Here is a 14928-nt window from a genome sequence, read left to right as displayed (position 1 = left end):
TTCCAAGACAACCAGCACCTCCCCACAGCTGCAGGAGGATGCCGGAGCTCCAGTCTATTGGAGAACCACCTGTCGCGGGCCGACAGCACGTTGCTTTTCTCTCGGGGTGAGCTCCCCTAGCATTTTTGTTTTCCCAGACTAACCCACAAGGCAGCGGGGACAGTGGTTGGCCGGTGCCAGGGCGTGTTAACGTAACCTGGGCCTGTACACCGCACCTCTGGGGACCACTGCAGCTCCATTTTTCAATTGACCAACACATTGTTACAATTGACCAACACATTGCATTCCGTAGGTGCATTACCATCTCGACTATCGATCCAAATCCTGACATATCATACCATTCAAATGCGCATTTGGATTCACCTCATTCCCAAGGCGCATCCAAATCCACACCGCGTATGTCCTCAACAACACAAAACCAGTTTCACCGCACACGGCCACGGAAAGGTGCGGTCCTGCACGGACACGCTGCCCCGTAGCAGCCGCACGTCCGTGGCAACGGTGCCGTTGTCACCTCGCCAGTAGTGCGCGCCCGGCGACCCGAAGTAGAGGTAGTGGTAGTCGCGGGTGAAGCCCGCCGCGGTGCCTTGCTGGCAGAAGCCGTACAGCGCGTACGACTCGCCCCGGCCCGAGCAGGCGTGCCAGCCGCCCCCCTCGGAATGGTCGTTCGGGTCGAGGCCCAGGGCCTGGCCCAGCACGTAGCAACGGCCCACGGGACTGCGGATCTCCTCGGAGTTGCCCACGAAGTTGCGCCGCTCGTAGCGGTGGGCGCACGCCTGCGCGGGAGACAGATTCGCACCCGGGGCCAGGTGCGGTGTCAGCCCCGCAGCGCGACACGTGACACCCCCCTCCGCCACCGTTCAGCGGCACGCGCTCCCGGCCATAATTCGCTCCGAAGGAAAGTTGGTTGGAAGGTTATAAGTCTGTTATGGGATTTTTGTGTGTGTGAGATTCACAACCAAACCAGTGGGTACCACACATGTTCACAGCGCTTTCCATCCTGTTCCGGTTGGAATGGTGTGGCTAAGTGCTTTCGTTGCGAATGTCATTAAACGAATGTCAAACGTACAAACCAACTTTCCTTCGGTCCGTATTGCATCTAATTTTCATTCTCTTGCAGGCAAGCCTCCTCGGAATGAGCTCGTGGGGCAAGAGCTCAGAACCGTCAGATTAATCCCGCACACATGTTGCTCACTGGGGAGTGCATGCGGAGGCATGTCAAATTTGTAATATTTAACTGCTTTCTGCCACTTTGGTGGCCGAGTCGCCCTTGAAAAAGAGCTGCATGTAGCTCAAAGGGCTTTACTCGGTAACTAAACTTGTGAACTTCCGTCAGAACGTTGCTGGTTTTCTTGAGTGGCCACATTTGCTAGACACCGGAATGTGTCCATCACCCTCTTCTTCCTCTTCTTCCTCCACACATCTCTTCACCCATTGCCCCCCCCCCTGCCTCATCCCAAGCCACACACTCCACCCCCTTCACATCTTCTCGTCTCCTCCCTACCAACCCCTGCCCTCTGTGGCCAATCAAGGAGTTTGATTTGCATTGGAGTATTTATGTTTAATATTTATGATATGCAGATGCTTGTGTGCACAGCTGTGCGGATTTTCGTGGGTTTTCTGCGGTGCTCTCAGAAATGTTTCTGGGTTGCACTGCTCATTTTTCGGAGTGAACCGGCACGTGCAGCGAAACGTTGGGCATAGTGCCGAGCAGGTGCTGTAACCCGGAAACATCAGAGGCCTATATAATTGCACGTTTTTTTTTACGTTTCTTTCCATAATGTTATCTATATAAAACGCCATTCAGGCACATTTGCATCTCAAATTGCAGTAGAATTTTAACCGCGCGCAGTTTTACTCACGGAGGCGCAAGGGGAAACCACCGACAAGCGGGAAGGCAGCCAGAACCGACATCGATAATTTGGCCAACTCCAATGAATGCATATATAGTGTTACAACTCCAAACAACTCGAGTACGCACCGTAATTGTAATGCATGCCGTGTGATGACGCGACAACAAGGGGACGCCAAGAGCGGGAGAGGCGTGATTTCACGTTTTGAAGCCAACAGCGCACGTCTCGTGCAAGCTACATCACCATACTTTGCAGTAAGCGTTCTTTCTGTTTTCATTTCACAACGAGTAGAACGTGTGAGTAGGATGAGTTAGTTATCTGCTACTTACAAGGACCTTGCCACCTGGACCCTGACTTCGAACCGTCACTCCCATCCATTGATTCTCTTTGCTCTCTTCTATTAGGTCAACTGTCAAAGCACATAGAAACACACCCACATAGGCCATTCCAATCGATATTCAACCATCATGTTTTTAAAGAGAGTTTGGAAGGCAGTATGTGAATTAAAAGAGATAAACACAGTACCATTGAGTTGTTGACTTTGCGCCCGTACGGAGTGAAAATTGCGTCTATTGTTACAAATTGAATGCGGCCCATATCATAAGTAAATGAGGTTCCTTTAAAATCAGATTAATTACAAATGACTCACATTTGTTATAGGACATTGCTAAAACACATTAAAATACAACATGAGCATTGGTCTATTGAGGGTTCTCATTGGTGGTTGAAGTGCCAGTTTATGTGTATATTTGACAGGTAGACAACTTTGTGCATGTAGTTATGTGGATTTGGCATCATGTCATTCTGGCACTCCCCAAGCCATTCCCCTAAATGGTGATTGATGCGATTGCACGTCATGGCTGAAAGTTTGTTTATTTGCTATCGTTGCCACTTCCCCAACCAATACCAACTTTGGGCCATTTCTACAGTCGTGGGTAATGGTGAAATGGGTGCGTTTTTGTGTGGAAGCAGTTGCATAAATTCGGGAACTTTCTTGAATTTCAAAAAATGGCTGTCATCCCATAAAAAATGGCTGCCGAAATAGCTTCATGACCTGGGCCTACGGAATCTGTTTATAGGCAACTGCAACTCTAGGGATATGCCAGGAGTATTTTTACAAGAATTTTTTTTTTGGGTATGCTGTCCAAAAAGTTGAACAGTCCAGTATTTATACACCCACACCCAGACAATAGTTTAGCCAGTCTAGTCACTGTTACTCCACCTAATTTCACAATTTTCCATTGAATCTATCAACATTAATGTGAGCCCAGCTGTGGTCAATATAGAAACTGCTGTTAAATATTGAATTCCACATAACTGCTACATTATGTATGTGTAGTGAGTCCAACTGAGTTGCAGACGTTGTCTTCGGCAGCAACACGTTTTATTAAACTATTAGCACAACATACTCCAGGGCTATTAACACAACATACTCTTAGGTGGTGACCACCCAACTAACCACGCTACGGCGGAACTAGACACAGTTCCACTATCCCGGTCCGGACCACAAGCTGGGTCTTGGACCGCGTGGCTGGAGGCTTTTTCAAGCTTGACGTGGATCTCCTGCCTCTCCAACAGTAAGAACCCCGACCCCTTCTCAGGGCCCACCCTTATTTCGGGCTGGGCTGGGGCTGGCTCCACCTCATGCCCCGCCCACCTTCTTGATCTCTCTCGCCCTTGCCCGAAGGCTCGAGAGAGTTCTTCTTGGACCATGTGACCACCCATTGGCCCCCTCCACCGGTGGCCCCCCTCCAGTATCATCCAGTCACATGTCCCCAGGTCAGCTAAACGTAACCCTAGCTGGCTGACACTCTCTCGCTCTCTCAACGGGAGCCCGCACCGCACGCTGTGCATGGTGCCACCGCGCTTAATCAGTGCTCACCAAAGTCCCTACTAGGGCTGGTACTACACCCGATGTCCGGGGTGTACACACAACAGTATACATCCCGTCGTGGCCTCGCAGGCCCGGCACCACACAGTGACATTCCCAGTCACTACATATGTGTAGTATCAACGATTCAGAGACAGAGTTTCTAGGAGGCACTTTATTTATTAACAACTTTCACGGTCTCGTCCGCACACTCTACAATAGCTCAGCCTAGCCTGGACATAACACTAGCCGTTTAACACTGACGGCGCTGACTGAGATAGCCAACTACTATCCTTCGTACTGCAATATCTAGCGGAGACGTTTAGCGACGATGGCGACAAGACGACAGCAACAACGAGATGAGTCCATTCCCAGGACCGGCAGCCCCGAGCCCCTGCTCTCGGCTCCTTTTATGCTATCAGCGCGGCATGGCTCCGCCCTGACCGCACCTCCCTTCTCGAACCTGCTACCAGGTTCCAGGGGCCTCCAGATGGGGTCCTCCGTGACCCTTACCCTAGTTCCTCCGCTCTGCTAATACACCCGTGCTCAAGCGCACTGACATGTGCGCTGTCTGTCCACCACAGTTGCCGCTACTGTCCACCAGCCAGCGCTATTATGAAGCAGATGTGTGCTTTCTTGTATTCTCACGTTTCAATATGTAATTTCAAATATTGTATTGGTTTGGTACATGATACAGCCTAAATCAGTTACATATCCAAACAAATAATATTACTGTTGGCATTTGACCATACACTACGGTAGTTCGCTTATTTTTCAGGACCAGCTGTACCTATATTTAGTATTTTTCTTATTTCAAACACGTGCAATTCTGGGTGAACATTATACTCACCGTGGTCGTCAAATGTTAACCTTGAGCAGTCTCCGGGCTGCTGGGTGATGGGACAGGCGTAGATACCACCTGATCTTCGTGCAGCTTGTCGAGAAAGACCTTCCGCCTGAGGGGCCCCCACCAGCAGCCTGCAGAATGACGGCCAAGCGTTAAGATTGGCCACCACCACGGGACAACCTCGGAAACAGCCATTCACCGCTGTAAGGTGATCAATCTGCCTGCACGTTTAAACATTGTGCGCAGTGTTTGACAGTTGATGTAGTGACAATTCCAGGGGAACTGTCATTGAGCAGATCGATTTGCAGAGCAGTCGGTTAAAGCAGCATGTAAGGGACAAGTGCAGATATCTCTGGACCTTGATTTGGTCCAACTCCCTACACGTTCGTACATCTAAATAAAGAATTCTGAAGACTCTTACCTGTCAATGTCATGGAACTTCTCCACACTTTCATTTCGCCGATGCTGTTAAAGTAAATCTCGGTGCGGATAATGTTTTTAGCAGGCCAGATTGGGACAATGATCGTCACCAGCACTATGCATGGACGGTAATTGAACCCAGGTCAAAATTATTATATTTCAATGTGCTATTACCATTGAGTAACTGTTGGCCACTAGCACAAGTGAGTTTTACAAATATGTGCCAACACATCTTGAAAGCATATGATTTGCAGACCAACTATGTATGCAAGACATTAATTCAATATATGATTCCTTACATTCATGTGCTCCAGATTATAGTTGATTTGTGTCTTTATATTATTTCACACACACACAACACTGTGTAAAGTCTAGCAATGATGTGATTGGCTGCATTTTCCAAATAAAAAAAATGACCTCAATTATGATCTCAGACTGTAATCATCGCCCCGACTGTGAAACCATTGCAGATTATGTGCAACATGGCACCTTCGTGGTAGCATCTTGCTATAACAATGGCGTGCATACTAAATGTCCTGAATAAGTATGATTAATGTACAGGTTGTAAAACGGAATGGGTCATAATAGGAATGATAATCATCAGAGCCAAATCCGAACAAACAGCTGTATGTACAGATTTTGGAATCTCATAATGAATCTTGTTCTAAAATCAATTGTTGACCTCAAAAATATGTGTTATACAGTACTGTATATGAGATATGGGAATGGGGCAGGTGATTTATCATAGCGGTCAGTGTACTACACGCACTATAAACACAATGATCACTCGAAATTCAATTCCTGCCCGTGCCTAACATCGGTGGCGAGTGACGGCTGAACCGGTTCAACACTGACCTGCACCGACCAGCGGTGTGAAGTATGGTCAAAATAACTCCCAGAACCGACACAGTATAGAGAGACCTTCATCCAGCAATTGATTGCCAATGGTGCTGTACATTGCCCTTGTTATTTGTTAAACTGTATGCGCAGTAAATACACAGAGGTTTGGCCGAAAGAAGTGGTTCTCAAGCGGGGGTATGCGGACCGCTGGGGCTACGTGGCAATGTCCCTGGTGGTAGGTGAGGTGATTTATAAACGTGTGAAATTATATCATACATGAGAGTCATTGGTGAATAATCATATATGAATCTGATAATATAAAATGACTACAATAACATTTAAATCCATATGGTAACCCAGAACCATATAAAATACCGTTATAAACTCATTGATCGTAAATAATGTGGTTTCTAAGATCAACCAGCGAGCACAAACAAATTACGTCATGCATGCAAAGCGTCCGTCACTTGCAGTTATTGGCTAGTTAGGGATACCTCACAAATGTACAATTGGTTTAAATATTAATGTTCATTATTCATACATTTATTTTTCAGAGTCAGGAAAGGTGGTACTCGGATGAAACAATTTAACATGGGCCTACAGTAGCCAAAATAGGTTGAAAACCACTGGCCTAAATGATATGTATGAAAATGCGCTGTATACGTGTACATGTGTGAATGTTACAAGCACATGCCATGAGAACCGCTATACGCATTACACGTGCCCACCATAACCACCACGGTGGACAGAGTGGATAATTCTGCCATCGTTACGATATGACATATGCTATGGATGCCAAATTTTCCTGAATAAGAATACAGGTTCACTCCACTCCAGATGCAGTGTGCATCTACAAGGCTAAAGCCAATGTGTAATGTGTGCAGGTGTTTGACAGGTGCTAGTAGAGCTTGCAGTTACACAATTAAATCATGCTTAATATATAACATTACAGGATAGACTACGGACACGTTTATTATGGTCGGAGTGAATGTGATTGATTGTGAATGAAAATGCATCATTTATAGAGCAGCAGTAGCTATGCTCGTCTGGACTCGCACGTTGACATTGCGCCAAGTGATGTTGGATTTGGATTACGTCTATGTCTATTTTAATTGCTTAGGAACGCCTCACTGAGTCACAAGGCTCTTTTTTTGACGAGGCTCCTGCATGAATTAAGCGCCTGAGCAATACCAGTGATGAGTGTTTGGCATGTGACAGGAAACTGGAAAACCGACGGAGAAGTCCAAGCATATGTCATGCCGGTCACTGCATGGCGCGTTTTCAGACACACTTCTGCAGCCATCTGGAACGCTCTTCCTACCGATATTAGGAAACCACTGGAGCTATGTACTCTCTAATATAGATTGAAAACTAATTTGTTTAGAACTGTCTATTGTATTTAGTTTGTTGTCCTTCCCCCGCATCTCCGATTAGCATGGTGGGCTACATACAGTGCGAAAGAAGTTAAACATACATTCATGACTATGGGGCCGTCCATAAATGACGTCAGACACCTAGGGGGGGAGGGGGGTCAGACATTTGTGACGATTTGTGACGAGGGGGGGGGGGGGTTTGAGAAATGTGACGTCACATCAAAATGCGCAACTTTAAATAAATATAACCAATATAATTATTATAGCAACACAAATTTTCATTAATTTTCATTATTCACTATTTTATTATTTAAGTTTACCAAGGCCACCTTTTATTTATTCCATGAAGGAGCATTTTGCTTCTCCATGAGAGAATGGAGAAGCATACATTTTGTGAATTTTTTTAATGATTGCTATTAAACATTTTGATTTTAAAGATTCGACCAGGGCTTTTAATTCTGTGAAATGAATATGTGATTGTTATAATTGTGTAATGCGAGCAAGGACAGGGTGGGCGCGGCCTCCGCGCCACTCACGCGGGCCGGAGTATTAGGGGAGGTGGAGCCTGGTCGTCGGGGTGAGTGGGGGCGGAGTCAGGGTCACGTGAGGAGGAGGAGTCAGGGTCACGTGAGGAGGAGGATATAGGGTGAGAACCGGAAGGGGATCGGGAGTCGAGAGAGAGTAGAGATAGAAGGAGCCACGCAGGGTAATGGCGGAGGGGTGGCACGAATTGCCACGCGGTCGGAGTCACGGCACCGTCGGCCAGCGGTGTACGTGGGGCAGCGGTGTGGCTGCAGAGTGTGCGGGAGCACACGGGGCAGCAGGGTGGCTGCAGAGTGTGCGGGGCATGCGGAGCAGCAGGGTGGCTGCAGAGTGTGCGGGGCACACGGGCAGCGGTGTGGCTGCGGAGAGAGAGAGAGCGGAGGACTCGAACGGCGTGCGGAGGGCACGCGACGGAAGAGGTGCGGGTCCGACCGGGGACATCGCGGGGTGCGAGACAAGAACCCAATAAAGGACAGATGGAGACCAACATCGCCTAAGAGTCCTTTATTACATTGGAGTCAGAAGTGAGACGGCATGTCGAAACAGCTCAGAAGAAAGAATATACCTACACCATCTTCTGCACCATCTTCTAAAAACGACGACGACGATTTTTCTCCGGCAGTGGCGCTACCAACGATGGAAGGCGGGGGCGACGCGTCGGGAGTGCAAGATGTTGCCGGCTCAGCAGGACCGTCTGCGTTTGTGGGCGCCGAGGAGGGATGGCGACACGTAGCGGCCCAACTTGAGTCGCTGAAGGCTGTTTTAACGCAGTTATGCGCCCTGGTGACGCCCACGACGAGTCCTGGGAGGCCAAGCGGGGAGCATCCGAGTGGGGCCTTGCCGACGCTTCCAGCCCTTTCCACCACGCGGCACGAAGCCGCTATCTTGGGCGTGGTCGGTGAGGAACGGTGGGATGCCGCCATCTTGCTGCCTCCACCACGGGAAGCCGCCATCTTGGGTGTGGTCGGGGACGAACAACGGGAAGCCGCCATTTTGAACACGTTGCAGAGTGACGCCATCTTGTCGCCGCCGCAAGCATCACCATCGGCGGATGACGGCGGCGTGGGAACCCGCAGCCATCGTTTAACGACTGTTAAAGAGTTCTCCATTGGCGGAGATTGGAGCACGTTCGCCTGCCGTTTTCAAGCGGCAGTAAGATCAGCAAAATGGACGGATGCGGAAGCCCTGGAGGTCTTGCCAACGCTTCTTGACAATGACTCCGTCAGGTTTTTCCGTTCCATCAAGGCTGCAAAGAAAACGACGCTACAGGGGGTGTTTGAGGAAATGGCGGAGGCGTATGAGCCCCCGGACGATGCACATCGCAGGTTCGTGCAGCGGCAACGGGCACCTGAAGAATGGCCGGTGGCGTTCCAGGGTGCTGTGATGGAACTAGCTATGGTCACGTATCCGGAGACGGAGCCCGACTTGTTGGAACCCCTGATACTGGGGAAAATGTTGGAATTATCTAGGGATTTGGGCATCCCCATGCCGGTGTGCGGCCATGATAAGTTAACGTCCCGAACGGCGGCTAAGTGCCTGGATGCCCAATTCAACCTTCGCCGCTGGAAACAGGTGACGGCTTGGACGGGGAGCCCCACCGTCGAGGGCGGTACAACTGGGTGGGACCCGAAGAAGGCCGTCTACGTTCGTGACGAGAAGGGTCCTGAGGAGCTGACGGCGGCATCGACCCAGTGGCCTGGTCGGGGGGGAGCGGGGTTGCGCTCCGGGCCGCCGGCGCGGGAGTGCCAAGACAGAGGGGGTGCTGCACGGCGAGCCGACTTGGCGTGTCTCCGCTGTGGCCGTAAAGGCCACTTCGCCAGAGAATGTTGGGCTCGCATTCGGCCGCCGCCCCAGCAGGAGGTCTCGGTCACCGACGCGACGCGGGAGGACCACCCACGACAGGCAAGTCGGTACGCATCAGACACCCGGCAAGGCCTGTCATCTCATGCATCACCATCGCCATGCGGGCCGGGGGCTATTACTAACAGGGGGGCGCTTAGTGATCCGCGTCGCTCTCTGACTCAGTGGCGGAAATTGGCACGACGGGTGGTTGTGGCCGCGACTGGGTCGTCGACCGTGCCGGGTTCGATCCAAGGGATCGACGTACGCATTTTGGTTGACTCGGGTGCATCCGCGACTATTATCTCTGATGTGATATTCCATCTCTTGTCCATTCCGCCGGCGCGGGTGCGGCCGGTTTACGACTCTTGCATAGCAGCGAACGGGGGTAGTATGGGCATTGTGGGTCAGGTGGACGCCAGTATATCGGTTGGGGGTGTTTCGGCTTCAGGGACCGTGTTGATTTCCAGGTCCCTCGCGGTGCCCTGTTTGTTGGGGACTGATTTCTTGGCCAAGATGCCCATTCAAATCAGGGTGGATCACAATTGTATTGAATTGCCGGGGGGTCGGCAAATTTCGTTCTTGCCGTCACCCTGGGGCCAGTCGGCTCCTGACCATCAAGTACAGGCGCTGTCCGAGGTATTGGTGGATATTCCACCTGGCTCGCAGATGCTTATTCCGCTGCGGTATCGTAAACCGGTGCCTGGAATCGAGGGTGCGGCGGGTGTTTTGTTATCACCATCCACTGCTATAACGGATGGCTTGACGCTGGTCGGGGCACAGACGATTGTTCGGCCGGGTCAACCTCTGTTTTTACAAGTGTTGAATGGAAGCGCGGATAATGTTGTTGTACCGGCCGGAACGGTTTTGGCTCACGCTACGACTGCTTTCACGAGCCATGACGATCAGGGCCGCCGGGGCTTTGTAGGGGGGGTATCGGCCTCCACGTCACAGGACGATTGATGGATTACCGAGTTGTGCCGGGAAAATGCGTCTTTGACTGGGGACCAGCGGACCGCGCTTCACGCGCTGTTGGGGAGGTATTCCGACGTCTTTAGTGCGGACGATTTAGATTTGGGTCACACCTCCTTGCTTTCCCACCACATTGATACGGGTGATGCCGCTTCGATTCGGATGAACCCGCATCGGTTGAGTCCGCCGGAGCGGGATCACATTCGCGGCGCAGTCGAGGAGATGCTGGCCGCTGACATCATTTCCCCGTCCAACAGTCCGTGGGGCGCGCCGGTGGTCCTTGTGAAGAAAAAGGATGGCAAGTTGCGGTTTTGTGTTAATTTTCGCAAATTAAATAAGGTGTCGGTTGCGGACGCGTACCCCCTGCCGCGTATGGATGATTCCCTGGATGCCTTGTCTGGGGCGAATTTTTTTTCTACTCTTGATCTGTCATCAGGATTCTGGAAACTTCCCCTGGACGAGTCCTCGAGGGAAAAGACGGCTTTCCGGACACCGCAGGGATTGTTTCAGTTTAATTGTCTTCCCATGGGCTTGAACGCCGCCCCCGCGACATTCCAGCGGTTGATGGAGCTCGTGTTAATGGGTCTGCAGTGGGAGACGTGCTTGATATACTTAGACGATGTTATCGTCTTCAGCCGCACGTTTGAGGAACATCTGCGGAGGTTGGACGCGGTGTTTCCCAGAATGCGTTCCGCCAATTTGAAATTTAAGCCCAAAAAGTGTCACCTGTTGCAACGATCCGTGCGCTATTTAGGCCACATTGTCAGTTCGGAAGGGGTCGCCACGGACCCGGAGAAGACGGCGTGCGTCCGTAACTGGCTGACTCCGGCCTCAGTGGGGGACGTGCGCCGGTTCGTTGGGTTCGCTTCATATTACCGCAGGTTCGTTCCCAACTTTACCACGATCGCTAGGCCGTTGCACCTCCTTACGGCTAAAGGCTGCAGATTCAGCTGGGGACCAACGGAAGAGGCGGCGTCGGCACCGACGTTGGACTATCCAGATTTCACTCGACCTTTTATTCTGGATACTGACGCTAGTGACACCGGGATTGGGGCTGTTCTGTCCCAGTCTAGGGATGGCGTCGAACGTGTGGTAGCTTACGGCAGCCGCGTGTTGTCTCCTGCGGACACACGTTACTGCGTTACTCGCCGTGAATTTTTGGCTATTGTACATTTTCTTCGCCAATATCGGCCGTATTTGTACGGCCGTACGTTTATTGTGCACACGAACCATGCGGCCTTGCAATATGCCCTGAGAGTTGACGAACCGTCTGGCCAATTGGCACGATGGTTGGAAACCCTGCAGGAATTTTCGTTCGAAATTCAGTATCGGAAGGGGTCGCGTCACGCGAACGCGGACGCACTCTCCAGATTGCCGCAGGGGTCCGCTTGCACTTCGGGCACGAATAGGTGTACGCGGATTCTGCAATCCCCTTCGGCCTGTTGTGTCCGCTGTCGAAGTGCCCGAGGCTCCCGTATGCCCAGGACCGGCTGATGGGGTTTTGAACCTGCCGCGTTCGGTATGGATTCGCGAGCAATTGCTCGATGAGTCGCTGGGGACCTTGCGGAGTCGGACTGCAAAGGGCACGGGGGGACCGCTGTCCGGTGGGATGCTGGGAGCCGCTCTCCGGGATGGGTTGCTGATGTGGAGGGAAGGGTTGCATGATTGCTGGCGTCTGGTGGTGCCGTCGTCGTTACGGTACGAGTTGGTTCGGACTCTGCACTCCGAGACGTTGTTACATCTCGGGGTGCAGAAAGCCTTGTTGACGTTGCAGCGGGACTACTTCTGGCACGGCATGACGACTGATGTCGTCGGGCACATTCGGGCATGTCCCGACTGTGCCCGGCGGAAGCCGCCTAAACACCCATATGTGCCACCAGTGCAGTCCATACAAGTGTCTCGGATTAACGAGTTGGTGGCGTTGGATATTTTGGGGCCCTTCCCGCCGTCCGCTCGGGGGAATACATTTTTGCTGGTCGGGGTGGTATATCTTTCCCGCTGGGCGATGGCTTGGCCCCTACCCGACCAGTCGGCGGCGTCTATCACGGAAGCGTTCCTGTTCGGATACGTAATGGACAAAGGGGCGCCGGAAAGGTTGCTCACAGACCAAGGGCGAAATTTTTCTTCTAAATTATTGGCTGAGGTGTGTGCTGCACTGGGGACCAAGAAGGTTCGGACGTCTCCCTACCACCCGCAAACGAATGGGATGGTGGAACTGCTTAATCGGACCCTGTCAACCATGCTCTGTCACACGGTTAGCGAAAATCAGGCTGATTGGGATTTGCATATCCCTAGGGTGCTCTCTGCATGCAGGATGACGCCTCATGCGTTGACGGGGTACTCACCTTTTTTTTAAATGTACGGCCGCGAGAATGTGCCGCCGGTGGACGTACAGCTGGGTACGGGGACGAGGGGTCCTGTTAAGCCTCTCCCGGAGTACATTCAGGACGCTGTTCGTCGCGTGGCAGAGGCACGGGAGGGGGCCCGATTGGCTATGGCCAAGACCCAGGCCCGGAATGAACGTTGCGCTCGGCGCTCGGTTGGGAAATCCCCCTGGCGAGTGGGGGACATGGCTTGGCTGCACTGCCCGCAGGTGCGGGTGGGGACCTCCCCTAAGTTTCACAAACCATGGCAGGGGCCGGTTAAGCTTATTGAGGTTCTTAGTCCGCAGTCCGCACGTATTTGGTTCGGATCGCGGCGCTGGTACGTCCATACGTCTCGATTGAAACCCTACGTGGCCCCGCAGACGGATGCGTCATCTCCTAATGTTGCCTTGCCGGTGTCTGTTGCATCCGACACGCCACTGACTTTGCCTGTTCAACCTGCGAGCGCGCCTGTCATGCCTTCTACAGACGGACCGGCCGTGACACAGACGGACACAGTGATTCCTGCTCCGGGTGGGCCTACCACGGCGACGGGGACACTTGACCCCGCTGCCCCTCCAACCCCGCCACGGACACATTTGCAGGAGACCTCGGCATCGGGTCTCTCTGGGGAACGGGACCCTGGACATGACAGGCCTCCAACAGGGGCGGGCGGTTCCGATCCCGCCGCTCCTAAAACCCTGTCGCGGTCGCGGTCTGTGGGGGGGCCCCACAGACCGTTCGGGACGGGCCGGCAACCCGCACGCGTTCCAAGTCCCTTTCCTTTCGTTGACTGTTATTGTTGTTTTGTTGTTGTTATTGTTATAATCTCCGTTTGTCTTGTGATGCTGATTGCTGTTGTTGCTCGCGTTATTTGTTCTGTTGCAGCCGGGGACGGCTGGGTTTTTCATCAGGGGGGGGGGGTCATGTAATGCGAGCAAGGAGAGGGTGGGCGCGGCCTCCGCGGGCCGGAGTATTAGGGGAGGTGGAGCCTGGTCGTCGGGGTGAGTGGGGGCGGAGTCAGGGTCACGTTAGGAGGAGGAGGAGTCAGGGTCACGTGAGGAGGAGGATATAGGGTGAGAACCGGAAGGGGATCGGGAGTCGAGAGAGAGTAGAGATAGAAGGAGCCACGCAGGGTGCTGGCGGAGGGGTGGCATGAATTACCACGCGGTCGGAGTCACAGCACCGTCGGCCAGCGGTGTACGTGGGGCAGCGGTGTGGCTGCAGAGTGTGCGGGAGCACACGGGGCAGCAGGGTGGCTGCAGAGTGTGCGGGGCACACGGGCAGCGGCGTGGCTGCGGAGAGAGCGGAGGACTCGAACGGCGTGCGGAGGGCACGCGACGGAAGGGGACATCGCGGGGTGCGAGATAAGAACCCAATAAAGGACAGACAGAGACCAACATCGCCTAAGAGTCCTTTATTACAATTGTACTCTCCATTTTGCTTCGTTCTACTACAAAGTTTCAAGTATTTTTTTTATAGATATAATTACTTTTAATACTTTATAATTATAAGATAATTTCAATATAATAGACGAATATTTTCAAGTGACTATTATGCTACATTTCAGCTTTCCAAGGCCTCCTTTTTAATACGTGTTTTCTCCTACAACATCTTAGTGCAGCGTCACATTAAATACGCACTAGAATGGCAATAGTTTAAAGTGATTTGAAGCATGTTTTATTTTCAAAATGGAAATATATTTTTGGGGGGGGGGGGGGCAGAGCTTTGTGACATCATATTTGAGGGGCGTCTGACTTTTTGTGACGCCGTTTGACGAGGGGGGGGGGGGGTAAAAAATCGGCCAAAACTGCGTTACGTCATTTATGGACGGCCCCTATGCACGTCTTTATGAAATTAAATATCGTAACTTTAAACACCACGCACACCATTCGTTTTTATTTATTAACTCAACATGTGTATAATCGTCAGTGAAATTCCATTATATTCTTGCATATGACAGGCAATATGTTCAGAAGCTAAATGCTGGCCACGAGAGGGCTTCAGG

The 14928-nt window shown here is 51.8% G+C and overlaps 1 protein-coding gene across 1 annotated transcript in view; it reads right to left on the bottom strand.

Annotated features, from left to right (window-relative positions):
• The window catches only part of LOC144721187 (integrin alpha-6-like), a 65988-nt gene that overhangs the window by 37797 nt on the left and 13263 nt on the right, over positions 1–14928 (bottom strand). The window contains exons 2-4 of the mRNA XM_078598585.1: positions 4574–4701; positions 2183–2262; positions 515–776 (exon numbers count right to left, since the gene is read on the bottom strand). Coding sequence (XP_078454711.1) covers positions 515–776; positions 2183–2262; positions 4574–4701 — 470 coding nt within the window. The remainder of the gene's footprint in view (positions 1–514; positions 777–2182; positions 2263–4573; positions 4702–14928) is intronic.

The sequence above is a fragment of the Lampetra planeri genome, chromosome 11, assembly GCF_965212315.1.
Source record: "Lampetra planeri chromosome 11, kcLamPlan1.2.h2, whole genome shotgun sequence".
Taxonomy (NCBI): Eukaryota; Metazoa; Chordata; class Hyperoartia; order Petromyzontiformes; family Petromyzontidae; genus Lampetra; species Lampetra planeri.
Note: the sequence above shows the minus strand (reverse complement) of the source record. Positions and strands in the feature narration are given on the sequence as shown.